The 27011-nt window shown below is 45.6% G+C and overlaps 1 protein-coding gene across 2 annotated transcripts in view; it reads left to right on the top strand.

The window, feature by feature from the left end:
• Nucleotides 1-27011, top strand: part of Ano2 (anoctamin 2) — a 354947-nt gene that overhangs the window by 271093 nt on the left and 56843 nt on the right. For both annotated transcript variants that reach the window (XM_057773268.1, XM_057773275.1), the window contains 2 exons: nt 8596-8670; nt 17434-17629. In XM_057773268.1, the coding sequence (XP_057629251.1) occupies nt 8596-8670; nt 17434-17629 (271 nt within the window). The remainder of the gene's footprint in view (nt 1-8595; nt 8671-17433; nt 17630-27011) is intronic.

Genomic DNA, 27011 nt, shown 5'->3' with positions numbered 1-27011 from the left:
TACTGGAAATGGGGGATTCTCAGACTCTAGTCTAGACCTGCTGAGTTAGACTGTGTGGGGAAATGGCATGCCAATAATTCAGAAAGTGTGTGCTGAAAGTCTGAGAACAGAAGATCAACATATAGGGATCAAAGCCACTGGAGATGGGGAGGGTGAGCTTCAGGGCTAGGGAGGTAAAGTGACCACTGTACAGACATGAGGACCTGAATTCCTATCCCCAGAAACCATGTAAAAGCTGGGTACATGGTAAGTAAATGTCTACAACCCCAGTGATGGGGCAGAAGCGACAAGCACATCTCAGGGGTTTGCTGGCCAGTAAACAGTAAGTTCAAGGTTCTGTGAGAGTCTGTCTCAGAAGAAGAAGAAGAAGAAGAAGAAGAAGAAGAAGAAGAAGAAGAAGAAGAAGAAGAAGAAGAACAACAACAACAACAACAACAACAACAACAACAAGATAGAAAACAATAGAGAAAAAACAAATACCTGGCATCAACCTCCCATGTCAATGTCATGCACACACAGGTGAGCACCACATATACTCATATATGCACCTGCGTGCAACACACACACACACACACACTGAAACATAAAAAGAAAATGAGTCTCCTAGATAGGAGAGGAACAGCAGTAGCCAAGGGGAAGGACAGCTGGATTTTTAGGCTACAAAGGGAGGAGGTGGGTTCTTAAATGGCAACCTTGATTTCAGTGTGTGTAAGGGACGGGCTAGTGGTGGAGTGGGCTTGAAAATAACCTCTATGGTATAGAAGGAAACTGAGAAGTGTGGCTAGGAAGCAATAGGACACAGTCAAAGCTGTCAGCCCATTCCAGTGGTGTTCATTATCCTTTATCTACTTCTGCTGTGTGTGTAGCTGAAGAGACGGCCGACGATCCATTCAATAAATCAGGAAACAAGAAAAGAAGTGATTACTTGGAGAGAGGAGTGGATCAAGGACTGGCAATAAAAGCATCAGAATGGAAGATGAGTAGGAACTGAAGTTGTATTTTTATCTTTATATTTATTTATTTGTTTGTTTATTTATTTATTTATTTATTTATTTATTTATTTATTTATTTTGTGTGTGTGTGGTTTTGAAGACAGGGTCCCCCTTGTTCGGACTGGCTTTGAACTCACTATGCAGCCAAAGAATATGACCCCTGGTATCCTGATCCTCCTCCCTCCTCTTCCCAGTGCTGAGATTACTAAAGGTGTGTGCCATGATGCCTAGTGGAACTGTGGAGTTCTGGACAGCAGTTTTGGCTATACAAATGCTGGTCCAAAAAGCCAGCCAGCAGAAAATAGGGTTGACAATAAAAACATTAAAGGTGACAGGGCTTTTATAGGCAATACCACTTTTTTTTTTTTTAATGTTTCTTAGTCTGAGTTGCTCGTGATATGGCAGGATTGAGGCGGGAAGGGAAGATGGCAGTCCAGCTGCTAACCACAGTTAGGGTTATATGGATGAACGGTAGGTGCTTTGAATGAGAGGATTTTATAGACAGAGGAGAAACGGATTGAAGGTAATAGAGAGCTCCTCCACTCCTCTTCTAACAACACGTACAAGCACACAGAGAGCTGCCTTTAATACTGACCACCACCAGAACAAATTTCATGTGGTGTTAGAACAGAATTACATTTTAAAGGCCTCTCAACATTATTTACAGTTAAAAATTTAGAAGCAACCCTTCATTATGGAAGAGGCAGCCAGCAACAGCCTTCTGAACAGATGAGCAGAAAGATCGCAGCTCCTTCTACACTAGACCATAGGACCAGAGAGCTGCCTGTCCATGGGGACAGCACTTCTTTCATTGAGCCACAGATTGCTCTGGGAAATCAAGAGACTAATGTCTCTGTAAAGTCTTTGCCAGATCAGCCTTTGGGCACAGACTAGCCACTGCTGGCAAGTAGCATTCTCTTCTGACTTCTGGGTCTCTATGTGGTCCTGAGAGATGCATTGTGCTTCAGCACTTGAGTTGACATTCCTCTTCCTCTTATTGTCTACACACCCTGCCTCTTATCATTTCGACCTGGCTGGTGGTTGTGAATGCTATACTATGTCACGGCTTCTGAACATGGGGTGCTGGCTATTTTTTTCTCCACCTGGCACAAAGCCGGGGCCCTCTCAGAACACAGAACCTGAACTGAGAGAATACCTCTAGCACATTGGTGGATAGGCAAGTGTGTGAGGATATTTTCTTGACTAATGATTGATGTGAGAGGGCCCAGCCCACTATGAGTGGTGCTACCCTTGGACAGGTGCTCCAGGGTTGTATAAGAAAGCAAGCTTAGCAAGCCATAGAGAGAAAACCAAGGCAGTATTCCTCCATGGCCTCTGCTTCAGTTCCTGCCCTGACTTCCCTTTATGCTGGGCGATAGGCTGTAAGCTGAAATAGACCCTTTACTCCCCAGGTTGGTTTTGGTCATGGAGTTTTATTGTAGCAACTGACGACAAACTAGAACACATGGTTTAATGCTTTCTCTGGAATATCTCCATCATTTTTGTCTGAGAAAACATTGCCCTTTAATAACAACTAAGAAACCACCCAGTTCTCTGTTTTTCTGTTTCTATGGCATTCTGCATATATTATGCCATGCTGTAATTTGTGTCCATCTTTCTCGTTTGTTTCCCCCACAGTCAAGGTTTCTTGGGGACAAAATCTGTGAGTTCTTTGTATCCCTAGTGTCTTGCACTACTGTGGTACTTGGTGCAGTCTGGTGCACAGTCATTGCCCTGAACAGAAGAAGCGATACAACTCACAAGTCTGTCTGCACAGAACTTGCTATTCCCCAAGGTCTGCCCCTGCCCATCGTATTCTCCTTGAGTGCTCAGTAGGACAAATTGCCCACTTACCTCATTCTAAAGGGAGCTGTAATATTGTTCAGAGAAATTGAAGGATAACAGCACCCAAAGTTGCATGGCTAATCCAGAGGTGGATACAGGGATGAGATCCAGGTGTTGGACTTCTCAATCTCCCAGGTTCTTCCCCCTCTTTTGGATACTGTCCCCACTACTTGCAGGAACACAGGCCCAGCATATGATTATTCTAACAAGTCATTCTATTCCCATTCCAGCTGCTCTTGTTCGTAGCCTGCAGGTGAGGAGGCAGACGGGTCCAGATGTTGCTGCTGCCTGGCCTCTGTCCTTTGTAGGCATCCTGGAAGGAAGAAAAGGGAAGAGACCAGTGATGGAGGAAGGTCATTGGTTAAAAAAATAAAGAAACTGCTTGGCCCTCATAGGTTAGAACATAGGTTGGTGGAGTAAACAGAACAGAATGCTGGGAGGAAGAGGAAGTGAGCTCAGATGTCATGCCGCTGCTCTCCAGGGCAGAGGCGATGAAGCAAGCAGCCAGGTCAGACATGCTGAATCTTTCCCGGTAAGACTGGTGCTACACAGATTATTAGAGATGGGTTGATCAGGAAAGCAGAAGCAAGCGCTGGGCCAGATTTATAGGTAAACATTAGCCCGAGGCGAACACGCCCCGTAAGGGGTGGGACTTATCCCTACAGGCCAGCATCCTGCTTTCTTTGAAGCCCAAGGCCAACTCTAAGCTGAGCATGATCCTTACTGATGGCTTGGCATTTATCATCTTAATGCTTTTGTATTTTATTATTTTTTTTAGAGTTTGGAGAAATATTGAGCATATCTTCCTATAAGCATTCTTTATGGACATCCAATACAGTAAAAATATATATTAAAAACATATATGTCCCTGTAGGTATTTCTCCCTTGAAGATGGAAATACAGTTCCATACCTTCAAATATGGAGGTGGGTTCCTCCTTTTAAAGAACAAAGTACAGAATGGGGGAGGCAGGAGGAAACTTTCTCATAGAGAAATTCAACATACCCCAGGAAATCCAGGTTCTCATCAGTGACAGGGTACCTCTATACCCTTGAGAGGATATGACAAAATGGTCTTTGACCTCCTGTCTTTATCCCTCAAACACATAACCTCAGACAAACCTTAAATCAAGAGTTGTGGGTCCTTCTACAAAGCGTTTGACCAGGACATTTCCAATCTGACAAAGCCACCAGCAGCAAACCAGGTCTGAGAGGCTTTTATCGTCTAAAAGTGTTCAAGAGGGGAGAAAGACCAAATAGAATGCTGTACCTTGGCTGTGACTCTGGGCCAGGAGGCAGGCTTTGAACTGAGACAATATAAATAGAGTGTTAACTTTTAGTTCATAATATTATGTGATATCGGTTCATGAGTTGAGAGAAAAGTACTGAACTTACATGAAAAACTAAGTACAAGGTATATAGGATTTCTCTATATTGTCTTTGAAGATTTTATAAATAAAAGAAACCATCCTAAAGGAAATTTATTTAAAGAAAGGAAGGAACTGTCACATGTTATTGGTAGAGGTGCACTGGGCACTTTAGAAATCAGTTTGGTGACTTCTTATAATGACAAACATAGACCCACAATATGACCAAGCAAGTTCATAATTTGATACTTGCCCAAGGGACATGAAAATTTATATTTGTATCCAAATGGGTATATAAATTTTGGAAGGGGTTCATTGTTAATTATTATGAGCTAGAAACAATCCAAACAGCCCCCAGGGCAGTGAATGGGCAAATGGACTGAAATCCATCGATATGATGAACTATAGACCATGCTTCAGGAAAGGGGGAGACTACTGAGCTATGCCACAGCCTGGAGAAATCTCAGATGAACTATGCTGAGCCAAAGACGCCAAACTCAAAAGGAACCGCACACTGCAGTATACTTAGTGACATTTTGAAAGACCCCTCTCTCAAAAGGAACCGCACACTGCAGTATACTTAGTGACATCTTGAAAGACCCCAAACTAGAGGGGACACTAAACATTGAACAGACTTTGCTAGTTCTGGGGGTTGGGGACAGAGATCAAAGACAAAGGAAAGAAGCATTGGAAAGTGATAAAAAATCATTTCTGTTTTGATCTGTGTTGTGATTGTAGATGCATGGCTGAAGAGTCATCAAAATATGCAGAATTGCGTACTAATGATGATGAATTATACTGTCTTCATATAAAAAAAATCCTCTCAGAGACAACTGCCACTTTGTCAAAAATCCCTTTCCTCTCAGGGGTTTATTGAAACAATATTCTCACCTGTTACTTTAAGAACTAAATGAAAATAAGAGTAGTTTCATTTCTAAGTAGCCAGCTTGCCAGAAGGGCGTGGAAGGGCTTCTGTAAATGTTATTGACCTGTTTGTTTTGCTGAGATCTGTAAATGGGAGCAGTAGTCCGGGGACACAAACATAGACAGCAGGGACAAAAAAATAAGAGCCGACGACAGCTAGGCTGGCGTCTGAACAATGGTGACATTAACTAAGTGCCCCACTATCATCTGCTTTTGGTGCCATCAAAGCTGATTAGCACTCACCTTTGTGTGTACCATACAGTTTCTAAAGCTTTGTCACATCTGCCACTGCGGGTAGACTGGCTATGGCATCATCGTTAAAGGCCGGGCGTCTAAGAGCTCCCCCTGTATGCCTGCAGTCCTGTTGGCCCTCGCCCTAGATGGACTTTATTTAAAAGGCATGCTAATTTAGCATGATGTTTAGAATTGTTTTACAGGTAAGGGATCTGAGTATTTTACAGTGGAGAAACTGCTGTGGGGTTGTCTGAGATGGCTCGGTCTGTAAAGAGCTTGCTCTGTGAGTATGGGGGCCTGAGTTTGACCCCAGAACCCATATTTAAAACAATAACAACCAATGATGGGGGTCAGGGAGATGGGCAGATTTCTGGGGCTTGCTGGCTGAGCAGTTTAACTTACATGAGACCCTATCTCAATGAAAAGATGGACAGCACTAGGAGCTGTATCCTGGTCTCCACAAACACTCTCACCCCCACGCGGGCGTGCGCGCGCACACACACACACACTCTACAGGAAATTTATTAAGATCACTGACATAATAAGTATTTTAGAGTCCCAAATTCAGAATTGACATGTTCAGGTCTGAGTTCTGCTCCCCTCTCTGCTGCTCCACACTGGTGACATGTCCTTTGGGAACACGGTACTTAAGTTAATAGCCTTTTACAACAAATCTTCACATCTTGCATGGACCAGCAAATGGAAGAATTTAGTTGGCTTCCTTTGTTAATGCCAAACTCCTACCGCTAAAAATTGCTTCATGTCCAACTTGTACTTTGGAAATCAGCATGGCAATTTCTCAGAAAATTAGGAAACAATCTAATTCAGAGACCAGCAACACCACTTTTGGGTATATGCCCAAAGGTTTCTCAATCATGCCATAAGGACATGTGCTCAATTATGTTCATAACAGCGTTGTTCGTAATAGCCGGGACCTGGAAACAACCTAGATGCCTCTCGACCAAAGAATGGATAAGGAAAATGTGGTACATTTATACAATGGAGTATTACTCAGCAGTAAAAATAATGACATCTTGAAATTTTCAGGCAAATGGATGGATCTAGAAAAAAACATACTGAGTGAGGTAACCCAGACCCAGAAAGATGAATATAATATGTACTACTCATAAGTGGACTTTAGACATAAAGAAAAACCAGACTATAATTCACAACCCCAGAGAGCCTTGACAAGAAAGAGGACCATAAGAGAGACATACATGACTCTAAATAGAAAAGAGAAAAAGATAAGATCTCCTGAGTAATTTGGGATCATGAAGGTCATAAGAGAGGGTAGAAGGAGATAGGGAGGAAGGTAGGGGAGCAGAGAAAACGCTAAAAAAAGTACTATAAAAACAATAAAAATAATTGATAAAAAAAGAAACAACAAAATAACCCTGCTTCATGTCAGGTAAGCAGTGCATGTCTGAGATCTCTGCAGTCAGGAGACCGAGGCAGGAGGATTATGAATTCAAGGCTAACCTGAGTTGCATAAGGACATCCCGTCTCTAAAACTGAAACACAAAACAAATAAACGACTTTTTTCACTGTTCTTTTTACTAGTATGCTAGTTTGGAGGACAGTGTGTAATCTTGATTTTTCTGTCAGCTTCCTGTGTTTGGATAGTGTCTGAAGACACGAGAACTGTGTATATGCTATGATGTGTGCCTTCTGAACAAAACCCCATCACTGTAAACATGAAAGGGGTGATCTTCCAACAAACACAAGACTATTTATGTCTCAAGAGAATGCTTTTCTCCTGACAGCATCGAACTTGATGCTCCTTAGTTGTCTCCTTTCGTGCAAAATCGTGGAAACCATCTTTCTGGTCCAACTTATCTGGGCTTCCTTGTCTCCATGGTCCTGAAGGTCTCTACACTAGTTCTGGGCCCTCTGAGCTTTCTCTTCTCTGTATCCTCAGCGTCACCCTGAGCCTGCTTCATCAGTGATGCTTAGGCTGGGTCTGATGATTGGATTGGGCCCATCAAGATCTTAGCTGTACAGCCCAGAAGGCCACAGGCAAAACCTCTCCATGAATTCATTTTTCTCTTTGAAGCTGTGTGCTTAGCCCACCTTCCATTTTCCTTACCAAGGAAGAATATTTTCAGGCTCAGGAACAGTAGTGTGCTCGTGGACCCCGTGCTGTGGAAGGAAACAAGGCTCGCACTCTCTCTTTCTGTTTGACTTCTCGTGGGTGAATGGGAATGAATCTTAGTCCAGTCTGATTGAAAGCAGGCTTTTGTTCTTCTATCCCCTCAGAATGCTCACCACCAAGCGTTTAGTGTCTTCTTATGGTGTGATGAAAAGCTATGTAGTCTCAGAGTCTGAGACCAATTCTCTGGCTGTTATGAAAACCTGAGTATGACGCATATTTACATCATATTGACATCATCTGTGAGAGAACGTGCTAAGAACTGACTTCTAGCATCATCCATCGACTCAGCTCAACCTTACACCTGTTCCAGGCACACAAGGCAAACCCTTCTTTCTCTACAGTCCCCATGGCTCACTCCCTAGTAAGCCCTCAGTCCCAAGCTGATGGATTATCCTTCACCCTTTGGGAGTGGGAGGGCTGTCTTTTTCTCCAGGCTGTGAAACCCCCAGGACAGTGACTGAGGGACTTTCTTTGGTCTCTTCATTGTGCCTGGCACTGCCATGAACACACAAAGGATGCTGGAAAGATGCTTTAGGCCCTGAAGGTGCTCAGCTTACAGTACAAGCTTTCCGAGGCTAGATGGCACTGTTGCCAGAGCCAAATCAGGTCTGTCTGGGAGGCCAGCCTGAAATGGAGAGGAAAGGGAGCCTGGGGCCCTGCCTTGCTGAGTTTGATTCTCACTCCTTGCTTGCAGTGATGAGTAGCTCCCTGCTGGGTAACACAATGTACTTTGCCATTTTCTCTTCACTTCATACGCATGACTTCAGACTCTCTTCGCAACCTTTCGTGGCTGTCAGAACTGTTGTCTCAATTCTTAACGTTTTCAGGACTATGAGACAGGGCCCCTCCGTGTATCCCAGGCTGGCATCAAAGTCATGATCCTCTTGCCTGGAACTTCAGGTGTGTGCTATCAATCAAAATTAAGAGGGCTACTGTTGATCTTGAGAGCAAGAAGATATTAGCTACTACAGAAATATCCATAAAGCAACAAATGGTTGAGATGCAAATTTATGTAAAATAGGAAAGAATCAATGTCTGTTCTTTGTGCCTTCTGATTGTCTCTGCTTTCCTGTTTCATCTCAGGATGATGAAGATAAACTGACCTGGAAAGACCGCTTCCCAGGATACTTGATGAACTTCGCCTCCATCTTGTTCATGGTAATTTCTTTGATGGACCACCTGGCTGGGACTACATGCACTTTGATCCTGTTCTGAGTGTATGTGGTATGGTTTTTGTTTTTTGTTTTTTTTTTCTTTTTATGATTTGGAATAAGAGGGGGCTGACCAAGGTGAGACCGCAGTACTGAATGGTGGAACAAGAGCTTTCCAATACTGAGGTTACTGACTATATATGACTAAAGTTGCAATGTCCTTGGAGTGGGATGTGTTCTTGGCCAGGACAAGAACTTGAAGGAATAATACAAAGGAGCTGGCTGCATAATTGTGATGGCCCTTTTGGGTCAAGAATAACTCTCTTCTGATGCTAGCAGTGTCTGGAAGCCACAGCAGAGAGCCAGCTGGGCTCAAAGTCTTCAGTGTCTCTGTGGAGGCTGCATTTATTTTTCTTTTCTTTTCTGTGACTGTGAGAGCTTTTTGTTTGTTTGTTTGTTTTGAGACTTAATGATGTTGACAGTGTTGAGAAAAGCAGAGGGAAGAGTCTAAGATTGATTCATGGTGGAGTCAGGTTAGCGATTTATGCTAGATGACCTGAGAAAAGACCATCGAAGGACCTTGTTGGGTTACTAATGTCTGACCGTCTTCAGTGGGAGGCCCTGTGTAGCTTTCTTTCTTGTTTAACTAATTAATTAGTTTTACATTCTGACCACAGCTTCCCCTCACTCCTCTCCTCTCAGTCCTTCCCCCAACCTTCACTCTGTCCCCACCCCATCCACTCCTCCTCTGTTTCTGTTCAGGAAAGGGCAGGCCTCCCGTGGATATCAACAGAACATGGCATATCAAGTTGCAGTAAGACTAAGCACCTCCCCATGTATTGAAACTGGGCAAGACAACTAAGTACGAGGAATAGGGCCCCAAAAGCCTATAAAAGAGTCAAAGATAGCTCCTGCTCCCACTGTTAGGAGACCCACAAGACTAAGCTACACAACTGCTACTTTTATACAGAGGGCCTAGGTCATGATGTCTTTGACCCCTCTGGCTCCTACAATCCTTTTTCTCCCTCTTCAGCAGGATTCTCTGAGCTCAGTCTAATGTCTGACTGTGGGTCTCTGCATCTGTGTTCAACAATTGCTGGATGAAAACACTCTCTATGGGCTGGACACCAATCTACGAGTATAGCAGACTATCATTAGGCATCATTACATTGACATGTTTTCCTCCAGTCGTGTTTGTTTCCATCTTAGGTCTCTGGGCCACCCAGCCTTTGGGTCATTCCCACAATCTCTGTGCCACCCTTAGCCCAGCACATCCCATAGACAGGACAGACTATATATATATCTGGGTTGGTGTCCCACTCCCTCCACTGGAAGTCTTGTATGGTCACAGAAGATAGCCAGCCAGTTCAGAGTACATATCCGCAATTGCTAGGAGGCTTAGCTGACATCATCCTTGTAGATTTTTGGGAGTTTCTTTTGCACCAGCCAAGATGCTTGGCTTCATAATGAAGACTGTGGGCATAGCAGCCCACGGTTATGTGTGGACTGGACTATGTATGCAGTGTGGAAGAGAAGATAACTACTTGGGTTTCAAAATCTGCAGAAACACCACAGGCAAGAATTAATTCTGACCCGGATTGAGCTCATTTTTTTTATTAATATTCGCATCATAACTAATGGGGACAGGACACATGTAGTCTCATAAATTTAAAATGTGCCAGGCGTGGTGCCACATTCCTATAATCCCAACATTCCAGAGGTGGAGACAAGGGGATTTCAAATGTGAGGCTAGCCTGGGCTACACAGTGAGACCCTGTCCAAAACATAAATGTTTTTAGCTTAGACATCAAACTCAAGACCTTCTTCTGCAGACAAAGGACGGAGTGGTCAAAGCTTTGCAGTCTAACTTGGTTTTTCTCTCACTGCCAAAGAAGCCCGAGGAATGAGAGGTTATTTAAGAGTGCAGTGGGCTGCAGCATGTTAGATATGGTGACAGGAAGTTGAATCACTTTAGTGCTCCGGAGCCTCCCGCAGGGCGCCCATCACTGTTAGGAAGTTCATTCACCACTGAAGAAGTATTTAATGAATGCAGTTGCAAACTTTAGTGCTGTTTCTCGGGGCCCAGACAAAGCAGAGAATGAAAGAAAATAACAATAAAAAGGGGTTTATAAGCAAGGTCAGAGTGGTGGTTCACACCTGTAACCCTGGTGCATGAGAGGCTGAGACGGGGGGATTTGGAGCTCATGGCTAGTCTGGACTGAAAATAGAGATATTTTAAACATTGTGCGGGTGATAAGTTGATAAATAATAAAGCCAACATCCACCATTAGCAGTGGTGGGTGAGGATCTTGTCACACAACTGGAATTTAGTGGAAGATACTGGATAAGTATATTTTGTAGTCTTGTTAAAGCCCTCAAAGGCTGCCAGGATAGTAAGAGCACTGGGCTGAGATCTGGAGGAGGTGTTGAAACAACAGAGCAGACATCTTTGCATTAAGGCTGCTCTCACTTCAAGGACATTTTCCCATCTAGGCAAGGCCTTGGCTGGGGTGGTTCTATGAGAAGCAAGATGTGTGAAAATAAGGACTATGTCCAGATCAAAGTTCATTACATTTTTTTAAAACTGCAGTTCACCAAAAGCTGGTCTCAAAGTACATAAAGAATCACAAACTCAGGGACATAGATAACTCAATAAAAACTCAAAAAACTACCTCCATAGGCACTACACAGAAGAGGAGCTCCAGTGGCCAATCAGCCTACATTAGTATTCATGGAAATTCTAATTTAAACCATGATGAAACACCATATGCACTCAACAGACATCTTGTCATTAAGAAGTCTGTCAATAGCAAGTGTTGGGAAAGATCTAGATCAAAAGAAACTTGTACAATGCTGGTGGGAGTTCATTTGAGAAATTATTTAAAGATGCCTCTAGAAACATTCTGGCATCACTTAGTAAAAGCGAGACTTAAAGCCTAGAGCCCTGAAATTCCACGCCTAGGTGCGTGCCCTAGAAACCCTCGTGTGCACACGCAGCAAAGTACACACAGGGAAAAAGTCTGTGAGGTACTGTTTATAACAGCCCCAAACTGCCAACAGCCCATACGCCTATCCCCTCGGGAATGGATAAATAAACCGAGATCTATTTACACAGTTAAGGACCACATAGCCATGAAAACGAGCAAGCGAATCATGCTACAGAGCGGCATGGGCGGGGAAAAAAAAGGGACAAAGAATATACATGGTTTGATTGTTATCAGGCAATGTTCAGAAGGAGGCGGGCCAAGATGGCAGGTTTAAGGATGCATTCCTAAGTAAGCGTATAGTAAAAATAAAGAAAGAAGTGACTGCCACCCAACTGAGCAGCCTATTAAGACGGAAGGAAGAACCTGGATAAGAGATCTTGTGTTTGAAGTGAGGCAGGCAGGATACATTGGAGTTTGTTTTTACATCTCTGTGTGTGTGTGTGTGTGTAATGGAATGTTCTGTATGTACCCAATAAAACAAAATTTAAAATCACAAATGTATCTATTAAATAAGTCAAAGGAGGAAGTCTCATTAAGATTTTAGCAAGGATCTGTAATAGGAGAGAGAACCAGCCACGGTGGTATTTTGGAGTCAGAAGGAAGAGTGAGGAAACGGACTCCAGGATATGGCGCCTGATAGGATGCCCAGTGAGAAGAAGGGCAGTGAACAAGAACAAGGGGATGTGGTTGTGGCTGAGATACAGCAGGGAGGCCATAGGGAGCTAGGGGTAGAGCTAGGAATGGGCTCACCCTACTGGGAAACTCCCTAGAGAAGGGTTCGAGGAGGAGTCACACAATCTGACCTGCAGTTCTGGGTGCTATGGGAAAATTCTGGTAAAGAAGGCAGGTGTGTGTGTGGGGGTGGGGGGGTGTCAAGTAGGAAGCTGCTGTGGTCATTCAAAAAGTGTCTAAGAGTGGACCAGAAAGGGTTCAATCATGCCATGCAGAACTGAGAAAAGTTACCGAGCACGTGGTGCGTGCTTGTATGTCCTACTCCTCCACGGGCTGAGGTTGGAGGATTGACAGTTTGAGAAATGTTTTACCTGTCTGTTGCTTTACTACAAAATCAGCTCCCCAAGGGAAGTCACTTTCTGTTAGTTGCTTTGTTTGTATTTTTCTCGCCACCATCTCCCTGACACCTAGCCTTTAGACAGCTGTTCAGACTGAGCAGCAAACAAACCACAGATGGATGTCAGAGGCGGCTGTGACACAGTGACAGAGCTGTCTGTTTACTGGAGCCACTGTCACATTCTGTGCCCCAGCCCGAGCCCCGTCCGACTGGGTTAGCAGAGGCTGCCGCTGCCTTGAGCAGTTCTCTGTGCTTTCTAGAAAGTTCTTCCTCCTCCATAGTCTGTTTCCAAGCTTCGCTGCTAGCGAACCCTCCAAACATCAGCAGAGTTTTCTTGCTCTCCCTGCTTCTCTCCGTAAGATGCTCATGACCTGAAACCTGAAGCTTAGCCCAGCTGCTTCCCAGTTCATCCTTGTTACATGTGAATGATGATTTTCGCAACACCAGTTCAGGACGCGAGTCCCAGAATGTGGGGACCAGGCAGTCTCTCCTTCCTAGCTCTTTCATAATCTCAAACTCTATGTTCAGGCTTACATTGTCTATTAAATGTTTTCCTCATGTCTCTGACCAAATGTCTGATAGGAAAGTAGCTTAAAGGGCAAGATTACTTCAGACTCCTCTCTGTTGCTGTGGTAAATCACCGAACAGAAGCAACTCGGGGCAGGAAAAGATTTATTTAGCTTACATTTCCAGGTCACAGCTCATCGCTGATGATAGTCAGGGCCAAACCATGAACAGGAACTTGAAGGAAACTGTGAAGAAATGAAATGGTACTGTTTTGCTCACTTCAACATAGGCTAAGCCAGCTTTTGTATACCTTTCCAGAACCACCTGCCTAGGGATGGTACCGCCCATAGTGGACTTGGTCATCCTACATTCATTAGTAATCAGAACCATCCCTCAAAGACATACCCACAGGTCGGGGTAATCCTTAGACAAGGCTTTCTTCTCAGACAACTCTAGGCTGTATTAAGTTGACAATTAAACCTACCGAGGACAAAGGTAATAATTCTGTTTGCTTTTGCCTGGTGTTTCCCCTCAGTTTAAGAAGGGATGCAGTCTCTGATAGCAGGGAAGGCATGATGGCCACGTTGTATCTACAGCCAGGAAACAGACGGAGCACTGGAAGTAGGGAGGGACTAGCACTCTTCAAAGCTCACCTCCAGCGATTTATTTCTCCCGCAAGTCTCCTTCCTAAGTGTTTCACAGTCTTCCAAGTATTCCAACACCAAGCCTGTAGGGACACTTCATATTCACAGCACAACACTTTGCCATATTTTTCTATAACCTAAAGGTAAAATTTTAGGATCAAAATGCAAAACCACTAAGGGCTTGCATAATGTGTCCCTGTGTAGTGTAGATATGTCATTTATGGCTGAAAACCAGCAATCTTTAGCAAGCAGGTTGCAGGTATGGGGCCCTACTAAGGAATAGTAGAATGTGGCACGTGACCAAGCTCCTTTATCCTAGCTGTGGGAGTCAGACCCAAAACATGATGTGTCCTAGTGCAATGGTTTCGAGGATTATGTATCAGAAATATTATTAGATGCCTTTAAAATCAATAATGCAGCCACGAATGGTAGGGATGGCACTGGAGTTCACGGCAAGAGACGTGGGATCAAAGGTCAGGAAGGGAATGCGGACTGGGTTCCACATGGCAGGGTCCAGTCATGGATCATCATGAAATCTCATTTACAGAAGGCGTGACGGGTACAAGGATTATCCCAAGTGAAGAGGCACATTGAACAGTGACATGGAGAATATAGAGTGGGGATGTGATGTTGATGATGTCACCATTATCTATTAACACCTCAACTCTGCCTTGTACCCTCTAGTCCTGGGAACATTCAGATTATTGCTGCTTGGACCTAAGTTTCTTTACGCATAAAGCCGAAGGTAAACACGTAAATAGATAGGCCACAAATGCTACAATTCTTTCATCCCCACTGTGATCCAGGAGTCATGGGGGATAATGCAAACCCAGTGACCAAGAGAAAAGGACTTATTTTTTTCCACACCTGTTTCTTTGTCTAGAAAACATTCAGCCATGGGGTGAGGTTGATGTTCCCTAAGCCTGACAGCTCTGTGAATCTAGAGATGTTCTGCGAAAGCCCAGAGGGAAGGTTCCTGGTTTCTACCATGGAGTAGAAAAATCAAGACCAGAGAAATAAAAGTTTGCAAAGAGTAGGTGGAAGCTAGAGATGGCATTGGAGGTGATGCTGTGGTTGGGGGAGGGGAGAGCAACTGAGAAGAACGGTGTCGCTGGCTATGGATCGTAAGTCAGGGTCTGGAGTTGTGCTGAGGTTCTGCTTGTCAATCAAGCTCCCAGTTGATGGAGCCTCCAGGGCCATGGACTATATCACACTCCCTTCGTTCACACTCAGAGACGCCCAGGAGAGGATCTCTTCCCATCTCCCTCCCCAATGACCCAAAAGCAGTGGATATTCTGGGCATTTCCCCTGGGCTTCTCCCAACACCAAACCAAATGCATGCACGCATTCACGCACGTATGCACACACACACACACACACACACACACACACACACACACACACACACACACTAGATTGCTCCTCTATGCCCAGCTTTTGCCACCTCATCAGTACTCCCAACGCTGGTCATCACTGTAGAAGTGACTTGAGGTGGGGGAAGGAAAAGAATCTCGCACCACATTTCCTAGGCTTTAAATCCTAGTCAGTCCAGTCAGTGAATCGTCTACATTGTTGGAGCAGTGTGATGTCATGTTTAAGTTTCCTGCCTAAAAGAGTTGTCCCTCCCTTGTCCTGCAGGCTGCTATGGCTGCTGCATCCCCATCCAAAGAGAGGCCTCCCGTGGAGTGATTTCCCTTGTTATCCTTGCAAACACACACACACACACACACACACACTTGCACACGTTGCAACACTATTCCTTGACCATAAAAGACCTCCCCGCTGCCTTTCTTACACCATGACGCACAGGACAAATGCTAACATTGATAAAGCATACCAGGTTAGGCAGCTCAGTCTCTCACTAGCACCCTCGACTTCAGCATGCTGGCACCCCAGAAGTCTGCATGGGTCTATATGCTGGCACACCTGTAACTCATTCCAAGCTCACCACAGTGTCATTCCTATCGCCTGCAACGCACTGTTCAGACCTCTTCTGAGCCCTTTGCTCTTCTCTCTGCTCCCCACATCTCTTCCCCTCCCCTCCCCTCCAGAATGCCTCCTCCAGCATTCTTTTGTATTCCCAGGGAAACTTCCACCTGTTCTCTTCTCACCCTGCATTTTAAACAGCCAGTACCCCCATCCTTTCCGTTCTAGAGACCAACAGGTACCTGGAAAGTCTGATTGGCGGCAAGGGTGAAACATGACTCCTCTTGACTGAAGCCGAGTCCAGTGGGAGCCTGTTTCTGGCAGAGGCCTCCATCTATGTGCTCCTTGCCGACCATTGATTGGGAACTTTTGCTTCTGGCTTCCTAGTATTTCCATGGCACTGCCCTGCCTTGGCTGGGATAGCAGAGGGCAGAAGACATGGGAGGGTGGGCGCTGTTGTAATATGGGCGGCAGGGCTGCGTCCCCGGCACCCAGCCGCCCGCATGGCTAGCTTATGCCCCGAAATAATTACACGGAAACTGTATTCTTTTAAACACTGCTTGGCCCATTAGCTCCAGCCTCTTATTGGCTAGCTCTTAAATATTGATCTAACCCATTTCTAATATTCTGTGTAGCACCACGAGCTGGCTTACCAGGAAAGATCTTAACCTGCGTCAGTCTGGAGTGGGAGAATCATGGCGAGTCACTGACTCGGCTTCTTTCTCCCAGCATTCTGTTCTGTTTACTCCACCCACCTAAGGGTTGGCCTATCAAATGGGCCTAGGCAGTTTCTTTATTAGTTAACCAATGAAAGCAACAGATAGATACAAGACCCACCTCCATCAGGGCGCTGTAGGTCTAGAGGAATCCCTTGTTCTTCTGTTCTAGAGGAAGTAATGTGGACCTTGGAGAACCAGGATCCAAAAGACCTCCTTGGGACAAAGGAACAAGAGATTTGTACACCATATTAGAATCCGTGACTTCCATTCCCAGGTGCCTGGAAGAGAACTTGGTCCCTTTATTCACCTCATTCTGTGCCAGGACAACTCGGATGACCCCTTTCTCGTCTTCTGTGCTCTCAACGTTTTCCTTCCATCTTTCAAGCTGTAACTCACCCCTTCTCAGCTCCAGCATTGCCAGTGGCTCCCTATTTCCTTTAATGGCTGGTCCTACTTGAAGTTTACTTCCTCCGCAGCTAGTCCCGGTCCAAGCCGATCTCCTCGCTGTGTTCCCTCCGCAGCGGTCTTCATTTAGCGCACAATAATCTCGCACCTGCTACTGTGGCATAGGACTTTCATCTTATCTCCACAGTAGGGTAGAAAGTTCTAGAATGAAGGAGATGAGGAAGTGTTCTGCACTCCATAGCATTCAGGATTCTCGTCTCTGTTTGTGTTGTGTGTGTTTGAGACTGTTGGGATCTGATAAAGTAAAGATGCTCTGCCTTGAAGCTACATTACCACTCAGAAAGCTACATTGGAATTCAGTGGCTTTGCAAAGGTCCTGCAGGTCCTTTGTTGCCCACCCAGTAATAGGGCTTCCTAGCAGCTGGCGTGAACAAAGAGTAGGTGTTCAACAGTTGCCTGCTGATGTGTTTTCCTGCTCAGTAATTGTCCCCTTCTCCTGTCTCCTCTGCACAGATTGCCCTGACGTTCTCCATCGTCTTTGGGGTCATTGTGTACCGGATCACAACTGCGGCTGCTCTGTCCCTCAGCAAGACCACACGCTCCAATGTCCGGGCGACGGTGACCGCGACAGCCGTCATCATCAACCTTGTGGTTATCCTCATCTTGGATGAGATCTACGGTGCTGTGGCCAAGTGGCTCACCAAAATCGGTACTGTGTCACAAATCCTATTTGCCTTTGGTCATCTTGAATGTGCTCGGCTCAGTGTGTGCAAGTGCTTGCTAGGAAGGACCCGCAACGATAGAGGGGGTGGAAGAGGATTTTGTGCATTTGACTTCTAAGAATGAGGAAGGATGGTGACTGGCCAAAGGGCTTCCCTTTAGCAGGAATCCCTCCTGTACTGTGCATGTCAGAAGTCAAGGGCCTGTACTGACGGCCTTGTGCGGCACAGAATCACTCTCCCTTTTGTTGAATCTATGAGGTCTATTTTTAACCCCAATATTAGAAACAAGGCAGATTCAACATTTCCTGTTAGAAGTTATAGAACTCTGGCCCTCCTCACTTTCCCAGGAGCGTGTATAAAGTGAAGAAAGTATCTTGATACTTGAACCCGAGAGGGTCTTATCTGGCCTCTCAAACCCACACATTCCCCAGGCTCTAAGCAGACTTCAAAGAGGCCTAGCAGACTTCCCAAGCGTCAAGCCAGTGAGGATAATGTCATGGCCTCCACATTCAGACGTGTCATTTGAGCTGGGACCTGCTGTTGCCTGAGACACATACTGGCATTCCTGCTCATTAGGAGGGGGAGGGCCATCACAGAGACCCTTCCTCGTGTTGCTTAACCTGGGTGGCCCGCATTCACCCCCTTCTCTTTGAATTGGGGGTTTCCGTCTTTATTCTAGGGGCTGGGCAACCCAGCCTCTCACTAACCTCCCAGGGACATTGAGTTAATGGCATGCTGTACCATTCACTGCCTGGTTAGGGTGACAGTCAGTTCAGACAGTATCCCGTGAGGTCATGAGATCCTGGAGGCTCCTCTGTAGGTGCCTCCCTGCCTCACAGCCTCTACCATAAGGTTCACACAGTGGCACCCACCTTTGTTGTCCCTGCTCACCTAGGAGCCTGCCCTCTAAATGAGAGCGACAGCTCCGTTTCCTCGGAGCATCTGACCATGTGCTATCGCTTGTGTTCCTCCACGGGCTTCTTGAGAAAAATCAGAGGGTGTTTTTAACTCAGTGTCTTTGGTAATGTGCTGTACCATGTTCTGTGGAACCGTTAGCGGAAACACCCCACTCTCCAGGACACTCAGCGAGGCTCGGAGGTGGGCACATCATAGGAGAGTAGCTGGTGTCCAGCAGGCATTTGTCAAGGGAAGAATGACAGAGGGGAAGCTCACAACAAAGAAACAAAATGAGGAAATGCCAAGGAAGGGTGATCAGAAAAGCACAGTGAGAAGAGCCTTGTGGGCCATGTGGACTGCTCGTAAGAATTTTGGTGGGTGTAAATACCAGCAGAGTAGAAAGACCCAAGCTGGATATACAGGGGAGAAAAGGCATGACACATTTATAGGAGACCAGACAACTCGAGTTTGGTGGTGGTACTAAGGCCCATGGCAGTCCCAGGGCACAGTGGAATGGGAAACTGAATCTAGGGAGTTGACTGGCATCCACCTTTATCTTTTGGTAGAGGACCTTCTATGTCAGGCTGAGGACTCCGGCTACTTTTATAGACAATGGAATGTGTTGCTTTCATATGGGCTTCGGTGAACAGCATGGCTCTTCAGTCCTGACTGCTGAGCTGGATGAGAAGTAAGATCGAAGCAGAGATGGGCAACTATCAGCATGTGAGCTTTAAAACTGAAACCTGCTCCCCTGCCGGAGGAGGTAACTCAGTAAGGGAGCCATGGAAGTTCCCTACTAGCAAACTGCTTGCAGATTGGCTCTCTTGATGGCAAGTTACGGTGCAGGGAAGAATTCTGTGATGGATGGGACTTGGGGTGCACAGAATACCCTCACTGCAGACACTTTGCTCCCACCAGACTGCCCCACAAAATGAATGACTCCTCTTAACTGAAGGAGAATTGCGGGGCCAAGGTCGGGCCTTACAGTGGACCACTGCCCTCCATGCGGAAGAAACAGCAGAAGTGGAAAGGAATGCACCTGTCCCCTGCTGGCCCCAACCCAGGACCATAGTGGAGTTTTTGAAAAGCAGAATGATGGAGGTTTACCTTTGCAAACCTCCCCAGAAAGGATCGCGGGATGCTAGGATGCCATGGAATAGAGGCAGGAGGCAGTTGCTCCTGTAAAGATTAGTGTGTGTGCAGGAAGCAGAGATGACAGAAATAGGAAGTCAATGTTGGTGTAGAAATTTCTTCCTGATCCTATAGATATCTTATTTTTCTTATACAAGACAAAAGAGATATCATCATAATAATAATTTATAAAGCCTTATTAATGTGTATCTAGTGAGCACTTCCCATGTGCAAAGCTGGGCATAAACTGTTATTTAAGGTCATGGGGTGGGGGTATGGCTCAGTGGAAGATCACTTGCCTAGTATACAGAAGATCCTAGATTCCATCATTAGCAACACACACACACACACACACATAAGATTGTAATACATACCCACATTTCCCATATTGTGAACCTATGCCTGTTGTTTCTAACTCTCTTCCTTACCCAGGAATCTCAGTCACTTCCTGTTTGTTAAGCCACTGCCCAGTGTTCCATGGAAGTCAGCAGTACCCTTAACTTATTCTTAAACACACACACACACACACACACACCCCTTCCTTTTAGCCCATAAATGGTTCATGAGCGCTGTATGGTCAACAGGGAAGTGGATTTTCACTTTACTAAGGTTCAAACTCAGATTCTACTGGCTGTGTTGTTTTGGTCTAAGTTCGTCACCATCTGCCATGCAACGGTGTGCTGAGTCTCCACTCAAGAAGGAGATCATGTGGATATTGGTCTGGTTGTTGCTCTCGACTATCTTAGACTGGATGTCCCCAGGAGGCTCAGAGAGGGTGGTTGTGCAGTGGAGAACCCTGACCTGGGATCTCAGGCAGACAAAGGATTTGAGTTCTGGACTTGGCTTCCTCTCCCTCCTATCCTAGACCATTGAACAGCAGGGACAAAGTTGTATCAATCCATTGTGCCCCTTTGATCTCTCTGTCATTGCCCGGCTGTACTGAACTGTTTTCACCGTCTCATGGCTCTGGCCTTGTCTTTCCTTTCACCTCTATTAGTCTGCAGCTCGGCAGTGCCTTCCTAGCTGTCCTGTCTCAGGGCCTGAGTTGGAAGCATTGCTCCTGCTCATTCTTCTCGGGGAGCTGCCCTTTGCCCTTAGGTCACATATGGAACAATGTTTGAACTTCTCAACCACCCTCTTCTCAATTTGTATTCTTCTACTGCAGACAATCCACTCGACTCATGGTCACCCCAGGCCACCCCGTGAGTTCCTACACTCATACCTGGCCTCAAAAGTTTGCTTCCTTCCAAACCCTTGCTTGGACACTCAGCCCTCAGCGATTTCCCCCTCTCTTGATCTTTCCCTCACCTGTTCATCCATCATCTGTCTGTGGTGCTTTGTACCAGTCACGATTCTGACAATGTGGTGGTGGATAAGTCTCCTGTGCATTCCTAATGTCGCTGTGTTTGCCATGAAACAAATGGGAAGTAGACATTAAGGAAGAACACTGCATGGCATATAAAAAACAAACATTGTGATACAGAGGGGCTTGAAGGCTGTGCACATTGGACCCAGGTGGCCAGGACCATTCCTATCCTGCTGATTGTGCTGTAACTGTGGCATGAATGAGAAGGGAACAGTTGCCAGGAAGGACCGAGGGAGGAATGATGGAGAGATGCAACATGGAAACCATGGTTACAACTGGGAATAAGTGCAGAGGGAAAGTCCCTTATATGTTGATCACATACCTCGTTGCTTCTATCTGAATGAGGTTAGATTAGACTGAGCTATGCTGAGGCAACACGTTCATCTTTCCATTCTAGCTGTTCAACGTTTATGTGTTCTTGTTCACATTGCATAGTTAATGTAGTTAGAGGGGACTCTGCTTCAAGACTCAAGGGCCCAGATTGATAGAGGCCATGGAGGACACTTTGTCAGGAGAAAATGAGGGTTGGGGGTCCCCTAACAGCAGGGTCATCAGCACTTCCGCTCACTAGCTCAAATAAGTTCAACGACGGAACAATTAAAATGCATGTTCAATTGAGTAACTGCCGATCTTGTCTGTCACTTGATTGGGTTAAGAAGTGCCTGGACGGATAATAAAGCAGTCTGCTAGGTATGTCTGTGAGAGCGTTTCCAGAGAGAACTCAATAGGGAGGAAGAACCACCCTTGGCGTGAGCAACACTATGCTACAGACAGGGGCACGGGCAGAATGAAAAGGGAAAGCGGAAAGGCAGCTAACATGGGTGTTCTTTTTGCTGCCTGGCTGCCGTGATGCGAGACGCTGTTCTGAGATCCCAATGAAAGCTCTGAAACTATAAGCCAAAATAAACCCTCCTCTCATTTCAAATTTCTCTGCCAGGTGTTACATCACAGTGACAGCCTCATCCCTACCCAACCCCCACCCCACCACTACTATTGATTAGTACACAAAACCCTTCAGTGAGGACAGGTCTAGGCTGCAAGGCCCTTGAGGGCAGTGACTCTTGAGTCTTGAGGCACCCAGTGCCTGCTCATGGTGATCTTAGCACCCATCTGCAGATGCCACTGTCAGTGAAATGCATTCCCTCCTGCATCCATCACTCACAAATAAGATTTCCATGGCTCGCCTACAGGTTCAGCATACTGCCAGCCACAACAGAGGCTGTTGTGTGCTTGTATGGACCCATGGTCTCAGCTCTCTTTACCTAAAATGGCTTTCAGTGAGTACTGAGACAGATACGGAAAACAAAGTCAACCAAAGGATATAGATGGGCAGACGCAATAAGGAAGTAAAGACTTCAGGTTTCCTTGATGGCAAAGAACACACACTGAGATGCTCACACAGTGTAGATATACCCACAGGCAGAGGTGTGGTTTCAGGGCTTCCCCTAGTCCCTGTGGGGACACAGAGCTGTCGATAATGCCACTTTAATGGAATGGCAAGTGTGCCAAGCTTAGGGGCTTGCCCAGTCATTATTATGCTGGCTTTAGTGGCCCATCTGGCTTCCTGCCCCAGATCTCCTGATAGCTGGGGAGGTTGTGACTATGTGCTTTGCTTGCCAGGTGCAAACAGCTGGTCCAAACAACCCTAACAAGTTCCTGAGAATTTCCTACAGGCCGTGTGATGGAAGACCAGTTGGGCCTATCTGACGACCACGCTTACCATAATATTTGTGACAGAAGACAAATTTTGTTAAATGCCTTGAAAGTGATCAACTCAGAGGTGGTTGATAAAAGCTGTAGAGGCCTCTCCAGCTGCCGTACTAATAATGGTAACGGCTTGTGTGTGGAAAAAAAAGGTGCACTCTGGAGCTACCACATCCCTGGTGGAGCAAGGACTGAGCTGAACCTAGGAGTATGTTGAGAAAGGGCTGGAGCTTGGGAACCTTGTCCGAGAGTTCACTTGGCCATTCAAGGCTCATTGAACCACACGCATATGCAAGTTTGGCAAACTCGGCGGGGTTCCAGTGAGAAGGAGAATGAGGTCTGTCTTAATCTTCAGCGATGTATTCTCTCTTAGAGGGACAATAGGTGACAGTTATGGGAAGAGGGTCTGGATCCTAGGGGATGAAGCTAGCACATCAGGTCTCTTGTTCACAATGTAAACAGCACATGGCTTAGGCATGGCAAGGGGCTTGGTGACAAGGGAAGGCCAGCTGGCCAGCTCCAGACTTGCTTCTCTCTGGGGTAAGACCCAGAGTCTTTGAGGCAAAGGCACTGCTGAGCCCATGCATTTCATAGTAAAGATGTCTCGTGTGCTTGACATATGCATCGTCACAGGTCTGGCTTGGCTTAGAAGGTGGCCTGTCCTTAGCTTGGAAAATCTGCTGATCAGAGGCAAGGCAGAGAGATGGTCTGGTTACAGGTTCTACACTGATCATGATGGCCTCCGCTGGTTTTATACGATATCTCTAACTTCAGCTTTGTTCCTCCTCTACTTCTTTTCAAAGCCCTGTGCAAACTGCTGGTGTGCAGAGCTTTGTAAGCCCCCACCTGTCTCCGTTGTACCTCTCCAAGTTGCAAGGCTAGCCTTATTATGGACATAGGAAACACCATAACCCAGTCAAATCCATGCCTCCAAGTCTTAAGAAAGGGATTATGCTTATAAATTGGAACAAATGTTGCTGTGGCTCACACCTGAGTGTCACTGCCCCAGTGATCCTAGATGGGACTCAGATGGGACAAAAGAAAAGGGGAAAAGACCCAAGTCTCATTGAGTGCTGCCTTCCATGCCCCATCCCAGGCACTAGTAAGCGTTGTGGACATTTTGGCCCACATAGCCTTGTGTTAGTAGTGCTGGTGGCTGGCTGTACTTTTGTGGTTTGTTTTGGTTCTTTAAGACAGGGTCTCACTATGTAGCCTGGGCTGGATATGAACTCACTGTTCAGTATATGCTGGCTTCCAACTCACAATCCTCCTGCTTCAGCCTCCCCAGTATACAGGCATACATCACCATGGCTGTCTTCTGTCCTATACTTCTTGAGGAAGCACGAATAAACATTCACTTATACCATATACGGCATGCACACAGACGAAAGGAAACATTCCATCCAAGTCTGGTTTCATAAACCAGTAAACTTGTTGGCGCTATTTACAAGGTATTTGTAAGGGATTCCTTCCAAGAGCATGAGTGACCCAAAGGCAGCTACAGGACCATAAAGATCATCCTAGTATGAGTGATGACTCATGAGAGCTATGTTCCTAGAGCTCCATGCACAGCACACTGATAGTCTTTTCTGTTCTCTTCCCACCGATGTATGTGTGTGTGTGTGTGTGTGTGCATAACCTTGACAAAGGGCTTTGTGGATCTTGTAAGTTTCAGGAGCTCCCTGAGAAGGAATGATTGAATTCAAGGAAGTTGTTACCCAACAGCTTCCCACATTGCATTCAAACTTTCCAATTGGCTCTTTGGCTTTCCTTATGGAGTTGGCAAAGCAGTTAATGTGTAGGCATGTCTAGGTGCACATGTGCACACCCACCCGCCACAGAGCTAACCCTGTACTGCAGCTGTAAGCATTTCATTATAGCAGAACAGATGTTCTCGATTCATGATGGGCCTGTAGCTCAATAAACTCATCCTATGTTGAAAATACCATGAGTCAAAAAGGAATTTAATGTACCCAGCCTAAGGACATCAAACATGGCATGCCCTGTTGTGCCCGTTGCTCTCCTCATGATTATGGGGCTGACTGGAAGCTACGGGTCATGGCCACTGCCCAGCAGCTTCAGATTGTAGCTGCCTGATGGTTCTTTTGTCCCTCCAATTAAAGAATTAAAAAATTGGAAAATAACTAAGAGAAAGTGAAAGAGAAGTTTATCGGCAAGCTTTGGATTCCTTGGATGGAGATGGAGCCTTGGAGCCAGGAGTCTGTTGGCACTAACAGGGTCTGGGTTTTTCTATGTTCCTACCAGTGACATCCTTCCTGTTAGTCCCAAGGCATCAGTGACCACTTTCTGGTCCTGGGATTAGGCATACAAATATGGAAACAGCTGCCAATGGGATCCCCTGTCTTCTTGCAGGGGTACAGAAGCAGCTGCAGTGGGGTTCTCACTCTCAGGGCACAGATTCAGAAACAAATGCTGGTTGAGGTAGATTGATCCCAAACCCCATTTTCTTATTGGGGAAATGGGGAAAGAGAAGCCTCCTGCAGGTGAGGGCAAATGACCTACTTTGGGGAAAATGGAAACTTACTCCAAGAAAAAGGAGGGTGGCCCTTCTCTCCTTTCTCCCTTCTCAGGGGCCCATAGCCTCATTGACTATAAATCCTTAGCCCAGGAAAAGTTTGAAATCCAAAGTACAATTGCTTCTAAGTATGACTTTTAACAATTGTGAAGATTAAATGTCACCAGATGGACCATCACAAATAGGGAACATATGTACATTTAACCTCCAAACAGCCCCAACGGTGTAGGGAACCTTAATTTTTCCCATTTTATTTATTTATATTACTTTTACTAGACCAAGAACCTTGTTGACCTTTATTTGAAACTTTATTCCTCAGCTCAGTTACTTTCAAAGAATAAATTGTGTATAAACAAAAATGGAGACAACTTGAGTGTCTAAGGGGCTAGGATTAGTCATATTGAGAGCTAAACTTTATGATAGTCACATAACGTCTTGAAGTCACAAAAATATCTGATGGTCAGTTTAGAGGAGAAGAGGCTTATTCTGTTATTCTGACTTCTGGCTTCTATCCATCCTGGTGGGGAGGGCATGGTATATGGTATGGATAGGTGTGCATGATGAGGTTTCTCATATCTTGATGAATCAAGATGCAAGCTGAACCAGAAGTGGGGTGGGGCTATCATTCTCAAAGGCCATCCCCTCCCCCACCTACTTGCCTCCACCAGCCATACTTTCCATTCCAAAGTTCTACAGCCTTTCAAAAGACCACTAGCAGCTGAGGGCCAAGTGTTCAGCCAGAGTGGCTTGTGAGGGACATTTCAAACTTAAAGCATAAAAATCCTCAAGCAGAATTTTTAAGGGATATGGGGGGAAAAGCAATAGAGGAAGACATCTGACATCCTCCTCTGGCTTCCACATGCATGCACATGGGTGCATGTAGCCACATACCTACATGTGACATACACATACACAGGCATGGACAGACATACACAAGTTTTAAAAATTAAAAGAGGGGCCTGGAGGGGATGGCTCTGCAGTTAAAACTGTTTGCTCTTCCTTCAGTGGACCTAAGTTTGGTTCTGGACTCTCATGTCAGGTGTCAGACGTTACCTCTGTAACTCCAGCTCCAGGGCTTTCCATGTTATCTTTCGATATCTGTGGGAATCTGTACACACACCTGCAGACACAGACACACACATACAACACTGTAGACAGAGGCTTCTGTCCCACTCAGTCCCCACAGCTGCTCAGTTCCAAAGAAACACACAGAAGCTCATATTAATTACAACTGTTTGGCCTATTAGCTCAGACTTATTATTAACTAGCTCTTACAACTTAAATTAACCCATAATTCTTGTCTATGTTTAGCTACATGACTTTGTACTTTTTCTCAGTGAGGCATTCTCGTCTTGCTTCCTCTGTGACTGACTAGTGAATGCATCTCTGCCTTTCCTCTTCCCAGAATCCTACTAGTCTGGTCACCCCATCTATACACCCTGCCTGGCTACTGGCCAATCAGCATTTTATTAAACCAGTATGAATGACAAATCTTTACAATGTACAAGAGCATTATCCCACAGCACAACACACACACACACACACACACACACACACACACACACACACACACACTGAATAACTAAACTTATTTTTCTTAAGAAGTTGGTTCAGTTCATTTTGCATCATCCTTAGAAATCTCATTTAAATTCTTCCCAAGGTCTAACCTTCCTCACTGGCCTCTCTAGAAGAGCAGATTAGATGTGGGCTGAGCTGCTGCTGGTACTGCACACTG

The sequence above is a fragment of the Chionomys nivalis genome, chromosome 1 (assembly GCF_950005125.1).
Source record: "Chionomys nivalis chromosome 1, mChiNiv1.1, whole genome shotgun sequence".
Lineage (NCBI taxonomy): Eukaryota > Metazoa > Chordata > Mammalia > Rodentia > Cricetidae > Chionomys > Chionomys nivalis.
The sequence above is the reverse complement of the archived record's forward strand: the minus strand, read 5'-3'. Positions and strand labels throughout refer to the sequence as shown.